General features: G+C 40.1%; 1 protein-coding gene across 10 annotated transcripts in view; it reads left to right on the top strand.

The window, feature by feature from the left end:
• Positions 1 to 18999, top strand: part of MAST2 (microtubule associated serine/threonine kinase 2) — a 199587-nt gene that overhangs the window by 167520 nt on the left and 13068 nt on the right. For all 10 annotated transcript variants that reach the window (XM_075097735.1, XM_075097736.1, XM_075097734.1 and 7 more), the window contains 12 exons: positions 10 to 142; positions 1795 to 1856; positions 2525 to 2610; positions 4574 to 4782; positions 6160 to 6298; positions 6714 to 6846; positions 8192 to 8357; positions 9393 to 9494; positions 11084 to 11206; positions 13452 to 13561; positions 16025 to 16179; positions 16890 to 17194. In XM_075097735.1, the coding sequence (XP_074953836.1) occupies positions 10 to 142; positions 1795 to 1856; positions 2525 to 2610; positions 4574 to 4782; positions 6160 to 6298; positions 6714 to 6846; positions 8192 to 8357; positions 9393 to 9494; positions 11084 to 11206; positions 13452 to 13561; positions 16025 to 16179; positions 16890 to 17194 (1723 nt within the window). The remainder of the gene's footprint in view (positions 1 to 9; positions 143 to 1794; positions 1857 to 2524; positions 2611 to 4573; positions 4783 to 6159; positions 6299 to 6713; positions 6847 to 8191; positions 8358 to 9392; positions 9495 to 11083; positions 11207 to 13451; positions 13562 to 16024; positions 16180 to 16889; positions 17195 to 18999) is intronic.

Raw genomic sequence — 18999 nt, 5'->3', positions numbered from 1 at the left:
TTGCTGTAGGAGTTTGATCCTGAAGAGTTCTACCATTTGTTAGAAGCTGCAGAAGGCCATGCCAAGGAAGGGCAAGGAATTAAATGCGACATTCCTCGTTATATTATCAGCCAGCTGGGCCTCACCAGGGATCCCCTGGAGGGTGAGAACTCTTGTTTTGTACTCTCCAAACTACTGAAAGGATAACCAGGTCTTCTGGTCACAACATAGCTGAAGGAAGCTTTTATTTTATTGGTTTAATTTCTAGGCCATTTTTCCTTATTTTCCTGTTTGCTGTCAAATTCTAGACTGTCCTTTCCAGCCCTGTGTCTCAAAGGGGCATTGTTGGGGTAAGGACTGCACATCAGCAGTGACAGTTCTTTACTTATAGTGTTAATAATGTCTCCCTGTATTATAGCTGAAACAATGTTAGAAAATGGCTTTATGATTTAACTGTTTTCTCTGTGGTGTTGGACAGTAAAAGTAAATTTACCCGTTATTTTTCTGATCTGCCTGCCTGCTGGTGGCCTGGTTGGAAAGTATCCTGTCATCCCGCTTTGTTGTCCTCTCTGAGAAAAATGCATTTGTGATTTGCCATGAGAAACCAGGACCAGTATGAATATTTAGGTGGATATGAGATTGTATTTTTACATCTTGCATAGCAGCGAAACCAAGGAGAGTAATGTGTTGGAAGAAAATAACAGCTTTTCTGCTAGGTCCCAGAATCGCATATGGTAAATTGAATATGCTGTAAATGTACAGAGGCCCAGAAGATCCGAACTTTGGAATTTGTGAGTTAATAGTTCTGCCTGGAACTTTGCTAGCTGAATCTCTTCTCCTATGACAAGTTTTATGAGCGTGCACAGCTTGCTCAGCAACACTAGAAAGTGTGACAGAGACTGGAGGTTACTGTGGGATATTTCAGCGATTGAACCGTACATTTTGTTTTCTCAGGAGAGCATAATTTTAGCATAAATTAGTAGTCTGGATAGGACTAGTTTAAATTCTACAGTGTTTACTAGAATGACAGTGACAGGTTGACTTCAAGTGAAGAGCTCTTTGGGAAAATTTCTACCAAAGATTGCTAAATGCAATTTAATAGCATTTGTTGAAATCTGACATTAAAGGGAAATTTCCTTTGATCCCTGTCATGGGAGAGAACCTTTCCATCACTAATTCCCCTTACTAAAGTCAAATTTTCTTTAGAAATGTGTGGAGATGTCAAGGTACCTTATTTCCTTTCTGTAAGGAGAGCACACAGAAATGTGAACGATGTCTGTGCAGAGACTAGCAGTTAATATCAGATTTGGTTTTGCAAAGTTTATAGCATCTCCTAAGACAGCTGAGTAGCCTAAACTAACTGACTTTCTCACAATTTGCTGCTGCTCAACATTTTGCAGAATCAGACACATTTCATAGAGAGAGCTTGTTTGAAATGTAATGCTTTTTCTTTTCTGGAGTACAGAGGTGCCACCAGGCTATATGCAGACATATATGCATGGAATAGGTTTTAATATTAACTAGCTAGTCGCTTCCCCAAACTTGCATTGATCGGTTTTACTTATTATAGAAACCACCTAGAATAAGTCAGGCTGAAATTAGAACAATTAATTATATTCAACTTTATATAAAATACTGCCTACAGTTTAAAAGATGGTAAAGGTTATCACTGTATAAGTGGGCTGACTTTTTACAGAGGGGAAAAAAGTCCTTGTCATCTACAAGCACCTCTTAAAATCCTGTTTGTCTTGTATAAACAAAGAGAATAGTGTTTGATTGAGATCATTACGAGTAATCTTTCCCCTTTCTTTTCAGAAATGGCCCAGCTGAATAGCTATGACAGCCCAGACACTCCTGAGACAGATGATTCAGTCGAGGTAAAGCAGTAATACACTCACTCTGTCTAGCACTTTTTTTTTCTTCGGAAAGAAATAGACTAAAGTAAAGAATTAATTATAATGCAGAGTAATTTTCATTTGAAAGTGCTGACATTTAAAAACGCATGTTAAAACTAGAGTATACACTCATGAAAATGTGGAAATCTCTGTGCTGTTGTGGTGAAATGCTTAAAAGTTGCCAACAGGCACTATCATCAAGTTTTGGTTGGGTTTGGTTTTTTTTTTTTGAGCTGCAAACAAAAATAATCTGGAGAAATTATTTATATTGTCATTTGTAAAATGTGGTGGGTGTGAAGAGAGGTGACTTTAACAGCTCATTAGAAAAATTTAATGATATGGCTTGCTAGGTATCACAGATCATTAGTTGGTTTTTTTAATTGTTTGGGTGGTTTTTTTTTTTTAAAATGTAGTGTTGAGGAAAGACCTGAATCTTCTAGTCCACTGACTTCTTGTACTAATATTTGTGGAGGGAATCTGTGAGGGACCTGGGGTTATGGACAATTATCCTAAAGCTGAGGACTCCAGCGTTTTAGAAATTGATTGAGCTTGGGTGAATGCTGCTTAAAGAAGAAAAGGATAAAAAACTTGACGTACAGAATACAGTAATTCCTGCTTTTGATTTCTTTTTTTTTCTTTTCTTTCTTCAGAGCCGTGGGGCCTCTGTCCAGTCAAAGAAAACTCCATCTGAAGAAGAGTTTGAAACTATTAAACTGATCAGTAATGGTGCTTATGGGTAAGGCTTTTAGACTTTGCTTTAGAAGAAAATACTACTATTGTCCTACCCAGGGAAGGGCTATAGCAAAGGTTGGTGAATGACTGGTTTTGTTGTGTCCAAAGCATAAATTAATTTTGTTTGGGTCTTACAGAGGTTCTACACTTATGATGTCTTCTGCATTCTTCTGGAATATGGCATTTCTTGCACGTTCTCAGGGTTTCTTAGACGATAGCCCCTGTACCTGGACATAGTTCCTGGCTGTGAAGTCCTTACATTGAGCTAAACTGATTCACAGCTTCCAGCTCAGGAAAATTAGTTGCCCTACGTTAAAGCTTTCAGAATAATCCCGTTCCCAATCCCTCTGTGGTGCAAGTTTTCTGAAGCCCTTCCTAGCTGTGACCTCAAGCCTGTTTTTCCAGTAACTATTTCTACATCTCTTCTTTATGGTAGGTAGTTAAAATATAGACACTTCAGTACCTTAGCTTGAGTTGACAAAAACTTTTTCCCTAAATATTGTTTCTAGGGAAAATATTGTCACTTAGATTATTGTGAGATTTCCTAAGTAATAGTAAAAAAGGTAGTTCTGTGAGTCTGAGAAAATTATTTTGGACCCATTTCCTTACCGCTTAGCAAGGCAGTCTGTATTTCCTTTCACGCTGTCTAGCTAAGTCCTGTGATTTGTGTTTGTTTAAAGGTTAAATGAGTGAGGGTAAAATTCTGTAGTTGCAAATGTTATTGATGATTCACTGAAACAGCAAGAATATTGAGGGGAAGTAGTCTATGCTTTTCCATTCTTCCATGTATTCAGATTATACATGTAACATATGTGGCTGTTTGTGAGCACCTGAAATCATAAAAGAAATGCTAGAATTACATTGGTGCAAATCTGTGAGAAGTAATACAGTAAAAATGCTATTAGATTTTGTTATCCACTGAAGAATCCAGAATTAAGTTTGTCAGTTAAAATTTTAACTGCTCATACAAACTTACCCAGAATTTTAAAGACAGTTCCTGACTCTGCAGTTTGTGAATCCTTACTGGTGATAGTCATTAGGCTGTAACTGAAAAGCAGTGAAATTCAGTACATCATAACAGCAAAACTTGAGCATGTGCTTGAGTGTTTTGTTGAAGTGAATGCTTAGTTAAGAGCAACTCATTTTTTAAAAATTACACGTGGAAAAATCGTGAGCATATTTTTTAGTCAGTGAAGACACAATGGAGCATGTTGAAGAGCCAGATTATTAGACAAGAAGATTTTATATCTTTTCAGTCATATTTCTGCACAGGCCCCATGATTTAAATGTAACTTTGTAAAAAGGGGAGGGAGAGGTGGTAGTTTTGCTGTTAGTCACATTTGTGTTTATCATGGGTATATTTTATAGTCAGCTGCTGGTGAGACACAATACCATGTTAAATGTAATATACTCCAGGGAAAAGGAAACAAGTACTGATTCAATAAGGCAGGCAAACTGGATGAAAATTTTATTTGCCAACTGTATTATTAATGTGCAGGAATCTAATGATCTGCAAATGATAGAAACATAAGAGATACTTTACTGAAGGAAATCCCCGGCGACAGTGTTGTGTCAAATTAATTTTATGGGACTCGGAAGGAAATCATGCTGATTCCATACATTTTGGACAATTTTTTAAGTGAAATGGTGACTGTAGTGTTGAAAAATACATCCCCCTCTGCAATGATGCTTAAGGAAGTTTGTGACGTTTGTGTCTGAAATATCTCCTTGTTAGTTACGTCAGCGAAAATGCTGCTTAATTCAAGAAGGCAGAGTAGCTTTTGGAAGGAAGCATCATAGGGTTCCTTCTTTTCTAAGGGAGCTTGGCACTGAGATGGGATTTTATGGAGTCACAGATAAGTCTGTCAGGATCTGTCCAAAACAGTTACCATCACTGTTTTTAAAACCCAAACCAAACCAGTTTGAACTGAAAATGGAACTTTTCCTCTTGGTATGTGGTTTTCCAGAGCGGTGTATTTGGTGCGACACAAGACCACCCGGCAACGTTTTGCCATGAAGAAGATCAACAAACAGAACCTAATTTTGAGAAACCAGATCCAGCAGGCTTTTGTGGAGAGAGATATCTTGACATTTGCTGAGAACCCCTTTGTGGTCAGCATGTTCTGCTCCTTTGAGACCAAGCGTCACCTGTGCATGGTTATGGAGTATGTTGAAGGTATGGTTGTCATTATCTACACCTGCAAAGGGACCTTAGATATGATGGGCGTGTAGTGTGTATGCAGTGTGTCTCCTCGTAAAGCATGAGGTTTCCGAGTGATTTATAAGATGTGTACTTTCAGGTGTAAGACTGATCAGTGCACTGCTCTGAACACAACAAATGGGGAGACCATCTCATGTGTGCTAGCCCTTTCTTCACGGGAAGTGAGCTCAGTCAGCCCTGCAGTTGCAGGGGAGGTCGTGATGCCCTTTTAGGGAGGAGTGTATGGACTGCTTGGGCTGAGCCGGAGGAATGAGTCACTCTACCGCCAGTGCAGTTTAGCGTAAGCAGATACTCCATTTGTGAATCCCTGTGACTAATACAACATGATTGCAGTGGAACTGAGGAAACATAAAGCCACATGTAGAAAACTGCTGGGTCAGAAGTCAGCATGAACTTTCCAGTCCTCATTGCAAAGAGATCCTCCCACTCTCCTCTGGGATGGCATGGCTAGATCCATAGCACATTTGCTTGGCATTACAGTTAGAAAAAGACAGTTAAGAAACATGATCAAGCAACACAGTCTTTGTTCTTTAGCAGCCTTTTTTAAAATACAGTACTACTTTATGCTGGGGAGGGGGTTGTTTTGCTTATTCTTTGAAATATTATTTGATTTTATCACTGTATCTTATTGTAAGCAATATATTTCCACTGGTGGATAGGATTAATTTCTTATGCCTGGCTTGCTTGGCTGAATGTTTATGAGAAATAAGCTTATAGTTATTGTATTAGTGCTCTTTCAGATAAATTAGTGGAATGAAAGCAGATGTATTCTCCTAACAAATTTTAATATTGATTACTATTTGCAAGTAGAGATGAAGGTTGAATGAAATGTGTGGCCAATGTTCCTTAAGAAGGGGCCCACAAACTTATTTTCTTGACTACCGCTGTGGCCAAAGGCATGGCAGCCTTTCCATGAGTAAGGAAGTAGGGACAGCCAGTTAGTAGTTGTAGAGGTGTTTACTTACTAATTAAAGAAGCTTGTATATCAGAAGTAGTATGTGTCTCAGTGGTGGAAAGCAAAGGAATTTATAGAGAGGCCAAACAGTCATGAACTACCCTTTCTTCAAAGCTTGCTTATGGTTTGGAAACAGCATCTGTACAGTTCTTGAGCAAGCATGCCCAACATACATGGATCTCAGTTTTCCTAAGATATTAATATTTATTTGAAGCTCAAGACAGAGTGTAGAGAGAGCTTTAGAATTCAGGCTAACATAACAGGGTTGAGAGAGACAGTCTTAAGGAAACTTTAATCTAGTGTTGTAGACCCATAGCTGTTCTTTCGTACTGATATTTGCCATTTCACTGTGCCATATTTGCAACTTCTTTTTCTAGGAGGTGATTGTGCTACACTTCTCAAGAATATTGGTGCCCTACCTGTTGATATGGCGAGGATGTATTTTGCTGAGACTGTTCTGGCATTGGAGTACCTACACAATTATGGGATTGTTCACCGTGACCTAAAACCTGATAAGTAAGCGTTTAGCTCTTCAGAAGCTGGATGGAGAGCACCAGTTCTTCAGGGCCTTTCTCCATAAGCAAGAGGACATGGGGGCTAGAGACAGTAGAGATCTTCAATGGTATCTGACACGTAGGAGATTTTAGGGAGTCTCTTGCTACTGATGTAGCAAGATGTAGAAAGGGTGGGAAGAAGGTCTTCAGATATCTCAAAACTGTTGCTATGCTGATGAAATTATGCCAGAAAGTAGTCGGATTTCTAATTGCCTTGGCTGCTCTGTGAGATTCAGTTGCATAGGAGGTTCCTTCCAGGTGATTGATGGGGATGTAACACTGAGAACTTGCTTAGCATTATCTTGTATTCTTTTTTTAAATTCCTTTTGGGAAACAATTAATTGAATGTTGGATTATTTTCCTTCTCTTTCTTCTAGTCTCCTGATAACTTCCATGGGTCACATTAAACTAACAGACTTTGGACTGTCTAAAATTGGATTAATGAGTCTTACAACTAATCTTTATGAGGGACACATTGAGAAGGATACCAGGGAATTCCTGGACAAGCAGGTAAGCTGAAAAATTTTGTCTGTTGATGTGGGATCAGATGCAGGATTTTGTCTTGGGATAGAATAGGATTTTGTAGCACTCCCCCTCTGCCTCGACACTGTGTTGTGTGTTGTAGAATGGGAGGAAAAGACAGAAGTCGATGCTCATGTTTGTGCATAAATTGGTATTGTTTGTTATTTTAGCTGCTTGTTTTGGAATGATGCACTTCAGCTCTTAGTTTAGGATATTGAAAGTGTGGCCAAGGCAGCAGTGCAAGTGTGAACAGAAATTGGTTTAGGGATGCAACACAGATTTTGCTGGAAGGTTGTTTCAGCATCTCCCCCTTCTGGTGCTTAGAAAGTTCATGGCAAGTTCATGTATGTTTCGTCTTGTAGTTTTGTCTGATGGCTTAAACACTGATTTTTATTCCCCTGATATTTACCAAGGGTCATTTTTCACCTTAGCCTTCATTTTGCGAGGCTTATCCAGCTAAGTTCTTCTAGATAACAAGATAGATTTTCCTTTGATGAATGAACAGCTCTTTCATGCACCTCTTTCAGCTTGAGCTGGGCATAGTTGACAGGAACTATACTGTTCTGGATGCAGGCTCACCAGTGCCTTGTATGATGGGATTAAAAAATACTTCTCTCTTCTGAAAATACCTGGGATCACAGTTGAATTTTATATTTTAGCTGTCCCAAGTGTTAAATCATAATCATCCTGTGGCACTGTTTTCCTTTGCTTCTGAGTAACGATGCTTTTTTCTAGCAGGAACTCTCTTTGGTCACTAGATCATGGTCTTGCATTTTGCAGTGTTATATTTTTTACAACTATTTTGTTTTTGTCACTGATTCTAAACCTGAGGCAACCTAGATCTTCCAACGTTGTTTCCTTAGCCATTGTCTGTGCCAGCTGTACCTCCCAAGTTTAAATGCTGCAGTGTGTAATCATTCTGTGCTGCTAATTTTGCATTTGTGAAACTAAATTCTGCTAGCACAGAGATGTGAGAGGTTTGTCAAAACTCAGTTCCTGATAGCTGTAGCTGTGCCGGTAGACATCCATCAAGCAGGCTGACCTGTACACACAGAATATGCATTTTTCCTATATGCTGTACTGTTTGTGCACCAAAGAACTACTTAGATGGCATGTCCACACTAGGAACATTTCATAGTATGCGATATCATTTCTGTGCAGGTAATGTGTTTCTCAAATATAGACTCTTGCTCCATGAAGTAGTTCACAGCATAGTGGTTGGTGGCAAAACATTAATAACTTCCTTGTAAAGAAAAAAAAAAAGACAAAAATAAGCTTTTATGTGACTTTGGCAATCTGTAGGTTTATTGCTTTCTTGTGTGTTTCTCTTGAGGTCTGTGGGACTCCAGAATACATCGCACCAGAAGTGATCCTGCGCCAAGGCTACGGGAAGCCCGTGGACTGGTGGGCCATGGGAGTTATCCTGTATGAGTTTCTAGTTGGCTGCGTTCCTTTCTTTGGGGACACACCTGAAGAGCTGTTTGGACAAGTGATCAGTGGTATGTTTCTGTTCTGGTTCTGAAGGGGTTTCAAAGTGTGCTGTGAAGTAGTAAAACCTTGAAAATAGTGAGGATCAACAGTTTAGTCAGGAAAGACTAGGTGTAAAATAATGGTTTGTAATTTTAAAATATTTATCTCTCTGTATCAAAGTAGCCTCCATCTGACTCCAGCTACTGGAAGTTGTTGAGTTGCTAGATAGTTCTGTTGTGCATGGCATGTGCATGGGAGTCATGAAAATCCTGTGGGATTGAGGAAAAATATTTGGGGATTTTTATGTTGTCTTTTGACTGAAATGATGGAGAATATGAAAGGAGCAGCTGCCAACTGGTCTAATCCAGTCTGATTTTGGTTATTGCTTCTGTAGGTGCAAACGTTAGTAAATTAGTAATTGTTGTATAAATTAAATAAAAAGGAAATTAAAGCAAGACACATTGAAACTGTTGTACTTAGTACCTTCATGTCTTGTGGTTTTTTAAACTTATCTCCTGCTTGGAGTTGGACAAATGATTGCTTTGTGTTCTCTCAGTGAATATGCCAGTGAAAACATTTCCTATTGGGAATGCTTTCTGAAACAGTGAATTTTTAACACATTTGGCAAATGTGCTTTGTAAAAAGCAAATTTCAGCAAAGAACTAAATATGATGCATTAAATTGTTACCTGTGAATTGTTCTCTCTATTCCAAGTATAACAAATGTGGAATGTGCAGGCACAAGATACAGCTGCAGTATTGTCAGTGTCATTGTTTATGGATTGTCATGGAAGTCCCATTTCATACTTTATTAATAGAGTTCATAATGCTTTTTTTCTCTGCAAGCACTGCTTGGATTGACAGCAGCTTTAGCTGACGCTGAATTTTATGCATTTTGGAAAATGTCAATGCTTGAATTACATTAAGTATGCAAACTGCTGAATTCAAGGTACTTATGATTCTGGGGCAGAACTGAACACTGCATTTTACAGTATAGGAATGTGAATGGTTATTTAAATTGGTTGTGAAGCTGGTAGAAAATGTCAAGTCTCTTTTTGTCCCCAGATGAAATTGCCTGGCCAGAAGGTGATGATGCACTGCCACCAGATGCCCAGGACCTAATTTCTAAGCTTCTCCGCCAAAATCCTCTGGAAAGAATGGGAACAGGTAGGAGTCTTGTGCATAGGAAAGTGCTAGCCAGGAGCAGGAAAAGAAGCTACCTTGCCAGTGATGCACACCCACCCATGTTGAAAAATGTTCATCTGGAGCTAGGAAACAGTTTATACTGGGTTCAATGAGTCCTGTGTGGTGAAGCTCTGAGAATTAGCGTAGACTGTACATGAGTCAGTCAGATATGACTGTCTTGTTTGGGAAACAAGAAAGGAGCGCTGTCAGCTTGGCAACGTAACTTCTCAAATTTGTGCTGTTCCATTAAAGGCTTGAGGGTTGTGTCTCCATTTAAACAGTGTATAATCAGATTTCTCTGAAGTTCTTTTTGATTAGGGGCTTAATGCCTACATGGATGTGAACCCCTGTGTGTAATAAAATAAATGAAAACTCTCCCATTCCTAGAGGCCTGTACTGTAGAATTCTCCAAACATACAACAAAGTCTCTTTGGCAGAGGCAGAAGCAAATATCAATCTTTCTGTATTACAATGTCAGATTTAAAGTTTTACAAGTCAACACTTCTCATTTCCTGATAGTAAATAACCATAAATAATCTCTAGCTATGCTCTTGTTTTAAAATAATTTGTGCAACACTGTGGCTTCACGGCACAGGCTGTTTCATTGATTTGATTTATTTGATTTAATTTTGGATATTCACTTGGAAACTACACTTTAAGGATAAAATAAAAACTTATATATATATAACAATCCCAAACATGTATTCAGCAGACTTAACACACGTGCACACAAATGTGATGAATAGATCATGAATTAATAATGATATCAGATGGTTTTCACATGTTCTTCTTTACTTCAAATCCATGTACTTGAAAGATGTTGCTGTCATGGAAAAGATGTACAGTTTCTTGCCTTATAAAATGAGTTGATGATCTCTCATACCTGTAATGCTGAGACTGCTGTTCCACTTGGCATCTCATAGTGCCACTGGCACTCAGCAAACCTTTTATCTCTTTTCCTCTGCTATTCTCTTTTTTAAAAAGGCAGTAGCATCTTTTATGAATAGTAATTTCATTTGAAAAAAAAATGTATATACTAGTAGACAGATAATCCTTAGTTTTTCCTTCTGGGTACCCAAGCTTCTGAGGTTAATAACAAAAGATACTAATTCAGGGAGATATGTAAGCCTCTGCCTTGTTTTAAGCACATGGATGGGTTTATCCGTGAGGGTGGAGCCATGCGCACGCTAAGTACCTTTCTGAGTTTGCTCCCTTTATTTGGCTATGATCAAGATGGTATTTAGAGTTTGGAAATTTTAAATTAAGATGTTAATTAGTTCTTAATCTTGCAACTTGCTGTGGAATGTAACAGCAGATGCTGCCTTCCAGCCAGTTTAGTCATGTGTTCTCATTAAACAGAAGAAGAGGTGGAAAGGAAGAAATCTTGTTCAGATTTTATCCTGGATCACAACTTTGGTAAAAGGATAAATTGTTTCTCAGAATTCCTGGGAAATGTGTGATTTAAATGTACTCAGGTACATTCTCTTAGGCTCTTGATATTTTTAGGGTTTGTTTTTCTTGTTATGCAAATGCTGAAAGAAACACTCTGCAATAAAAGATGCTTATTTCAGGTAGTGCCTTTGAAGTGAAACAGCATCGGTTCTTTAAAGATTTGGACTGGAATGGATTACTTCGGCAGAAAGCTGAATTCATCCCACAGTTGGAATCTGAGGATGACACAAGCTATTTTGACAGTAAGACTAAAGATTCAGCCTAAATGGCATCATATTTTTTGTGCATATTTAATTTTTTGAAATTGTTAGAGATAAGTCATTGTTAGAAATTGAAAAAAAACAATTGATGGAAACTGCTTTAAAAGTTTCTGTTGAATGCCAAGTAAGGTTTCTGCGAAAGCAAATGAATTTTAAATTAAAAAATGTTACTGCTGAAGTCAGTTGGCCTTTCACTGGTGCCTGTGGTTCTGCCAGCCATGGCTCTGCAGTGAGAGGTACTGCATTTGTTAAGCGGGGTTTATTACAGCACTTCCAAAGCATTTGGTGTATCCAACTTCCATGAGTTTTTGAGCAATATTATCTTTCCCTAGTGTCTGTTTTCAGCCAATGAATGTTTTTTTTTAAAAAAAAAAAAGCAAACCCCAAACCAAACCCAAACCTTGAAGACAAATATGTAGGGAAAATTCTTTAAAGATTTAAAGTAACTTAAATTATTTTCACTGTAAGTGTTTCACCTATTTTTAGTGTTGTTAACTCTAATGAGATATCAAGTGAAGTGCCTGTCTGGTGTGTATAAGTGTCTGGGAACTGCTGTGGTATCAGTGCTATGTAAGATTCTTGGTATTTCCAGATAAGCAGCAGACAGAGTTGGTGCTCTTGGGAGAGAAGAGAGGAGCACCATGTGAGGGATGGAGAGGTCTCTGTCCCCAGAGCCTCTGCTCCTTAGCTTTTCTCATGTGACTTGGGGAGCTGAGCAGGGCTTGTCACTGGTCGGGGGGTCTTTCCCTGACTCTAGCTGTAGCCCAGGATGATACTGGGCTACTTCAGTTTCCTGAGCTGTGGAAATTTCTGTCTTACTTCAATGGAATCTCTTCCATCCTTCTCCCAGGGCCGTAGGACTTGCTGAATCCATGTGAAGCACATTTTTGCTCTGCTCCTGCACTTCACTCAGGGTTAAGGGAGGGAGAGAGAGCAGCCTGCCTAAAGCAGAGATCCTATTAGATAATGCTGTCCCGGTTTGGGGAAGGGGCTTTTAGGGTAGGGGTTGGATGGAGAGGTAGAATGGAGAGAGAGAGAGAGAGAGATTGAGAAATCTCCACATACTTGCTGCAGAGAGCAATTTGAGTCAAGCTGTGCAGAGGGGGCAGATGTGTGTTTTGCATATATTAAGGTTACAGTGGTACAATATAGACGTAGAAGCAGAGGTGGTGGTGTGTTCCCCCTGCTCACTGGACTTACAGGACATTGAACTTGAGCTCTGGTCACTGAATTGGGTCAGTGATTGGGAGAGGCTCAGCACAGCAGCCATGAGCGGATCCTGGTGGGTAAAAGCACCACGTTATGTTCAGTGGTGCAAATCACTGGGTCTGTCAAGTAGAAATGATGGCAAACTCCCCAGGTACCCAGGCATGCTCAGCAGGTTATTGGGGTGACTTTGATGTGAGTCCTTTATAAAGGCTGGAATTCTTACGTCAGGAAGTATCTCACATAGACACTGATAAGAGTTGGCATTGGTGTTATAAACCCTAATGCAGAAAATTTCAGAATTTACAAAAGTAGCTTTCTGGCTGATGCAGTGCAACAAATTTGGCTCAGTATAGCTATCGGCTTTCTGTGGCCAAACTTATTAACGCCTGCCCTGCAAAATCCAATGTGGCTGGCTTAGAAATCCAGTGCTGCAAATCTCAAAGCACAAAATCTCTTTGGAGGCAGTTTAGATTTTTGCATTAAAAAATAGCTTTGCATATTGGCTGCTTGCCCATTTTCTTTCACTAATTCTAATCCTTTTTCTAGTTGTAGGAGGGAGAAGAGAAAATACTTTTTTGGAGTAAATATTTTTATTTTTTAAAGACTACTTGTATGTATGCAGGATAGACTTTGTAAAATTATAAAGCTGTTTACTGGAAACTGGGACAGTGAATCATTTCCGTGTTTCCTTCCATACAATTGTTTGCCTTAGGGAAGAAATATCCCTACCACAAGGGGTCTGCAGGATTAGACACCTGCAGAGTATCAGCTGCTTTTAGAATACAATATAGCTGATGATATAAGATTAGTTCAGTAGGAAGGAGGTATTCTTCACTGCTAATTGTACAGGATGAACAGAACTGGCTGGGTATGTTTCAGCATTAAGGAAAATACCCTGCGTGGTGTATGAACACTCACAGTTCTACTTGTCACAGTAAGTAGTTAAGTAGGAATGCTTGAGGTGTGAGAGTTGTCAACACGTCCCGCACTGGTGAAATGTGCCATGTCTTCTTCACAGCCCGTTCAGAGCGGTACCAACACCTGGATTCAGAAGAAGAAGAGGATACTAATGATGATGATCACGTAGAAATTCGGCAGTTTTCCTCGTGCTCGCCGAGGTTCAGCAAGGTAGGAGCATGCTAGCTTATTGAAAGAAAAAACCCAGAGAGGAGCACAGTTTCATTGCTTCATATGGGGTAGATTTTAATCATGTAGATGATATGTGGGAGGCACATGGTGTTTAATATATGGTGAGGAAGGAAAAAACTGTACTTTTACTTTATTCTGTGATAGCTTGTGGCCTGTTAGAAGGTGAGTCCAAGAATAACTGGAGAATGAGATTTTGTATTTCTTAATGTTTCAGTAATGCGCAGGCTACTGCAGAGGTCTCTCCTGCATCTGATAGAGTTTGGTGTTTTTACTCGTGACTTGGATGCTGGCATAGGGAGTGTCCAAAGCCTATTTGCTTTGAACAGTGTCATTTTGAAAGGGTCTTCCAGTAGGTGACAAGATGGTATTAGGATGAAAATTGATTCTGACATTTTGGCATAATGGTCTAAAATCAAAGGGATACCATGCAGTAAGGGCACGGGTGAAGTTTACACCTCTACTGTTCAATGTCTCAAATACAGCCTGAGGAACAAAAGGCGACAGTTTCAACAAGAAGAATCTGGGTGTAAAGTTTATCATGAGTTAGATGTGCCAAATTATGGAAGCAAAAAGGCAGTTACCATACTGGTCAAGGACGAATATTTTCTGCAAGGCAAATGAAGAAATCCTTTCCATCTGCTTAGCAGTAGGAAGGCCTTAGCTTGGGGTACCCTGTCCTGTTCTGGGACCAGTAAAAGAGTGTCAAGAGGAAAGCAACAAGAATGATCCGAGATCTACAAAACATAAAACCTAATGTGTTTCCAAATGCGTAACTGCTAGAAGGAAAAGATACATTGGTCTTCCTGTTCTACCCAGAACTGACATGAAATTGTGGGCACAAAGGAGATATAGGGTAGATGATAAGAAAGAGTTTCTGATATTGAGCAATAAATAAGCACTGGTATGGGTTGCCGGAGAATTTGTAGAATTCCTATCACTGGTGGCTTTTAAGAATAGGTTGGAGAAACATCTGCCAGTTGATTACAAGAAAGCTGGTTGTGCTTTGAGGTGGGGAAATGGACAGGAAACCCTGAAAACATCCCCCTCGGGCTATGCTTTCTGGATTGAGCATGCCTTCCTCAGGTCTGTGCAGGTCTCTTCATTCTTACTCAGGTGATCTGAAATAAAAAGCTGGGATTACGGACATTACGAAGTAGTACAACTGTGCTGATAGCATGGATAAAACAGAGCATGTTTGGGGAGGGGCACAAGGGAGAAGAAATGCTGTTTTGAGGTCACCCCACTCTGTGAACAGTATTTCCCTCTTCCTGATGAGGTGGGAGTAGGAGTTTTACTTTAGGCCACTGAAAGATGTTTCAGTTTTTCATGACAGTTCTTCCAGATTTCAACTACTGAAGTCAGTTTTGAAGCACCAGTTTGTTCTTCTTTTCCTCAGCTGGGCTTCAGTGGCTTAAGTAACAGTTACCGTTAATTTTATGGAGTTGTTCCCGATTTGCATCACCAAAAGTATGCTTAAAATTGGACCTGAGGATTAGTTGGGGTTTTTGAAAGGTTCTCATGAGTACGTAAGGGTTTCTTCTTTCTGCCTTTTCTCACCATGAGTGTTATTCATCTCTTAGACTAAAGCTTTTCTTTAGGGTTCAGTGTTTTTGCCACAAAGAGAAAAAGTTCACTTTTAATGTATTTATTTTAAGACCTGGAAAATTATACAGCATTTGTAATGTGGGAGGCATAAAAGGCTCATTATATTTTGAAATTCTTGTCTGACAATTCAGCCATATGATTTATTAATAGTTATCTTGTTGATGCTCTGAATTTTTAATAACATTATTTTCATTAATCTCTTCTTATGTAAATTAGGTCCACAGTCAAGTGTAGTTTTAAAAGGATGGATTTTTTTTGCTTAATCATTTAATTATTTAAAGACGGCTGTAAAACCAAGAAAGGCACTTTCATTAAGCTGTCAGCATTCTAGTAGATTCCTTGAGGAGGGCAGGACTTTTTTGTTCTGAAATAAGCTTGGGGCAATGCTGATAGACTGATGATAATGAAATGGGGTCACAAGTGTGATGCCTATCACTGAATTGGATTTGTGTAGTAAGATTTCAAGATCCAGATGCCAACCTTCAAGACTTGTGGGGCCTGCTTTAGCAATATCTCAGATTTGAGAATTGTTAAGAACAAAAATCAAGTGATTTCAACAAGTCTTAGTATTTCTGTGGTGTGCTGGGCTGTTTTCAGAGGAGAGGTGGTGGGTGCTGTTGTAAAAAAGCATGTTTCATGTTTCCAAAGCTTGGTTTTTTTCCTTTCCTCCCTGCCACACTTTGAGCATGTCACATCTACACTCTGTTATCCAAAGAACGCTGCCAAGTTCATGCTTTCAGGGAATATCTTTCATTTTCAGAAGGGATTATGCCCCTTGATCAGAAAGGCTACAGAGATTTGTTTTCTCTGTACAGAAGGATCTTTTGCTATATGCAGGTGTACAGCAGCATGGAACGTCTTTCCATCCACGAAGAGAGAAAGACTCCACCACCAACTAAACGGAGTCTCAGTGAAGAAAAAGATGACCGGCTGGACAGCCTTGGAGGCTTGAAGAGTCGAGACCGCAGCTGGGTGATTGGGTCTCCTGAAATGTAAGTTCTGTAGAACTAAGCCTTTTGGTTTCTCATAGCATCTGAGAGAGACTGACCTGTGCCAAAACTTTCTGTGAACAGTGTTAGGTCAGGAATGCTTCATATGATGTATTTCCACAGGTGAAGCCTGAAGAGTGGAATAAATAGCTGAAAATAAATGTGTAGAAGTGATATAGTCCTTAAATATATCTAATTAAGTACTAACATCTCCTAAATTTGTAGCAAATACTTTAAATGAACTTAAAAGGATTCTAACCTTAAGTAAAGCTTTCATTTGTGGAAGGCTAGTTATGTTGGAGATGTACCAACAGCAGTTTTTTCTTAACCATCAGTGAATCCAAAGTCTGGCATTGCCAGACTTTTACCATGTGTCACAAATTAGAGAAACCATTAGGAAAGTCCAAAGTTTCTAAAGTTGAGAATATAAAAAAATCTTGTGTTCTAATGAAAATGTCCATAAAATATATGAATGCCCAGAATTTGGTTTTATTCCTTCCTTTCTCAGAAGCTTAACAATTGAATATATTGGGAATCTAGATTCGGGTGATGCCCCGAGCCTTTGCTGTTTTAAATCCTAATGATATAGCTTGGTCTCCTAACTTCACCTTAAATTGCCTTCAGATGTGTGAGTTGGGTCTATGTGCTGCTCCCTTTAAAGTTCCTTATGCCCCTAACTCAACTGAGGAGCTCTGTCTTGTTTTCTCACTTAGATTGCGTAAGCGCTTATCTATGTCTGAATCCTCACACACGGAGAGCGACTCCAGCCCACCCTTGACGGTACGCCGACGCTGCTCAGGGCTTCTCGATATGCCCCGTTTTGCAATCTCCGCTGAGGATGAGGGAACCGTTCTCAAAAGGCCGCAGTCTGAGGGGATGCTCTTATCCACTGTGCAGTCACGGGAGGGGCTGCCGGTGCCCATTCCAGAACAGCCTGTAGAGCAAGAGCTGCAGCTGGAAGGTGATGCTGGACCCACCACCCCATCCACGGCTGTCAGCAGTGCCTCAGCACTGACAGGTATGTGCATTGGTGTGATGGTGTCGTGGTTCCCAAGAAAGCCATATTAGCTTGCAGACGTTAGTTCTGTAAAACCATGGATTTTTATGTCGAGTTCTATGAATATCTCACGCTAAATCGTTATTCTAGTATAGTTTTGTGGATGTGCTTGCCTTTAAAATGGCATTGGTAGTTTAATCTATTCAAAATTATATGTAATATTTCGGTCCTTCCACTTCAAATTGATTAAGGTCTTCTCATGCTTGAGACCCGTATGATCTATGCCGACTTGTAACCACTGGGTGCCTACCTGAGGCAGCATTATTTTAAGCATTAGTCAGAGCAGATCACTACTGAGTTGGGCTAGAGAATATGCGTGTCAGCCATACTAACACATCCCTGCCTCCTATGGTTTTATTTATCCAAAAAGTTTGGATTAGAGACTTGAAATTTGCTGGGGGAATGGGGTTTGTGTCAGAGACGTGCTACTTGCTGTCTCAGCCAAATATCCTGAAATTTAGCCAAGTTGCAGGCTTAAAAAACGGCAGCCTAGGTTTAGCAGAAGGAATCTTCAAAATCAGTGTTTGACTTCTCAGAAGCTTTGTCCATCCTGGGGCCGTTCTCCAGCACTGGGCTGAGCAGGACCTTCCCTGTGATGGTGCCCTGGGCTGCTGCAGCACAGGGCTGGGCTCTGGGTGCTGGAGTGTCCCCAGCCCCTGCCCCTTTCCGGGCACCGGGAGGGCAGAGGGTGAAGCTGCCTGTTCCTGAGGACAGAGGAAGCCAGAGCTGGGAACTAGTGGGAAGTAGTAAGGAGGGGGAAAAAAGGAAATTTGGCGCAATGGAAGAGAGCAGGGAAGCTGAATTGAAGGTTGGCAAGATAATATTTGAGAAGGTAGGCAACTTTAGGTGAAGAACTAGATTGTAGTGTTGAAGAACAAGGACTAACTGGGTAAGAAAATAAGAAACAAGTTGCAGGGGGAAACTGGGAGCAAGCAGGCAAAGCAATTGTGGATGCATTGAGGATGGAAAGGAGAGGAAAGGGGTACTAAGCAAGGAGTCAGAGTGGCAGCAAGACTGGACAAGGATAAGATGAAGGGCACTGGGCAGATGTGGTGGTGGATTGATAGCAGAAGATAGAAGTGCCTTAGAAGAAATTTGCCTCCAGTCTAGAGTAAAGCCAAAAATTCCCACATCTCATTTTTCCTCTTCTGCAATGCAGTCTGTGAAATTTCCTCCAAAATTGTCCCATACCCCTGTATGGCTCATCCTCCCAGAAGAGGCCCGGTGCTGCCATCAGATACTCCATTAACCTATGGGAAAAGGTGTAGGAGTGAAAGAAGTAAGCTACCACATATTTGGGTGCCATAGGTGCCATAGTGAACCTTAGTTCCCCAATTTCATACTAAAAGCCTAGAAAAATGCTATTTAAAAAAATGCAAGAACACTTTCATTGCAAATGAAAATAGGCAAAAATGCAGCTTCCCTGGGCAGCCTGCTCCCCTGAGCCTAATGCATTAGAGCAGTCTTTAATCCAGCGCATGGGATTCAGGAATACCGTTGCTTCAGTGTCTCCAGCCTGCAAAGCTAAGTCAGAGGCGAGGGACTGCAGGGGAAGAATGTAATTCCTGTCACTCTCTTGGAGCGCTCCTCTAGGTCTATGCGAATGGCGCTTTGAATTTATATTTTTGTGGTACTTCCTGCTTTACTTAGTATGCAGAGCAGTTGCGCCCACTTAAATAACAATGATCAATGTTTTGTTCTGTCCTCAATGTTCCAAATGTGGCCCTTAGGCTTTATTTATTGCACACTGCTTAAAATTTGCTTTT

Source organism: Phalacrocorax aristotelis, chromosome 6 (genome assembly GCF_949628215.1).
Source record: "Phalacrocorax aristotelis chromosome 6, bGulAri2.1, whole genome shotgun sequence".
NCBI classification, from domain to species: domain Eukaryota; kingdom Metazoa; phylum Chordata; class Aves; order Suliformes; family Phalacrocoracidae; genus Phalacrocorax; species Phalacrocorax aristotelis.
The sequence above is the reverse complement of the archived record's forward strand: the minus strand, read 5'-3'. Positions and strand labels throughout refer to the sequence as shown.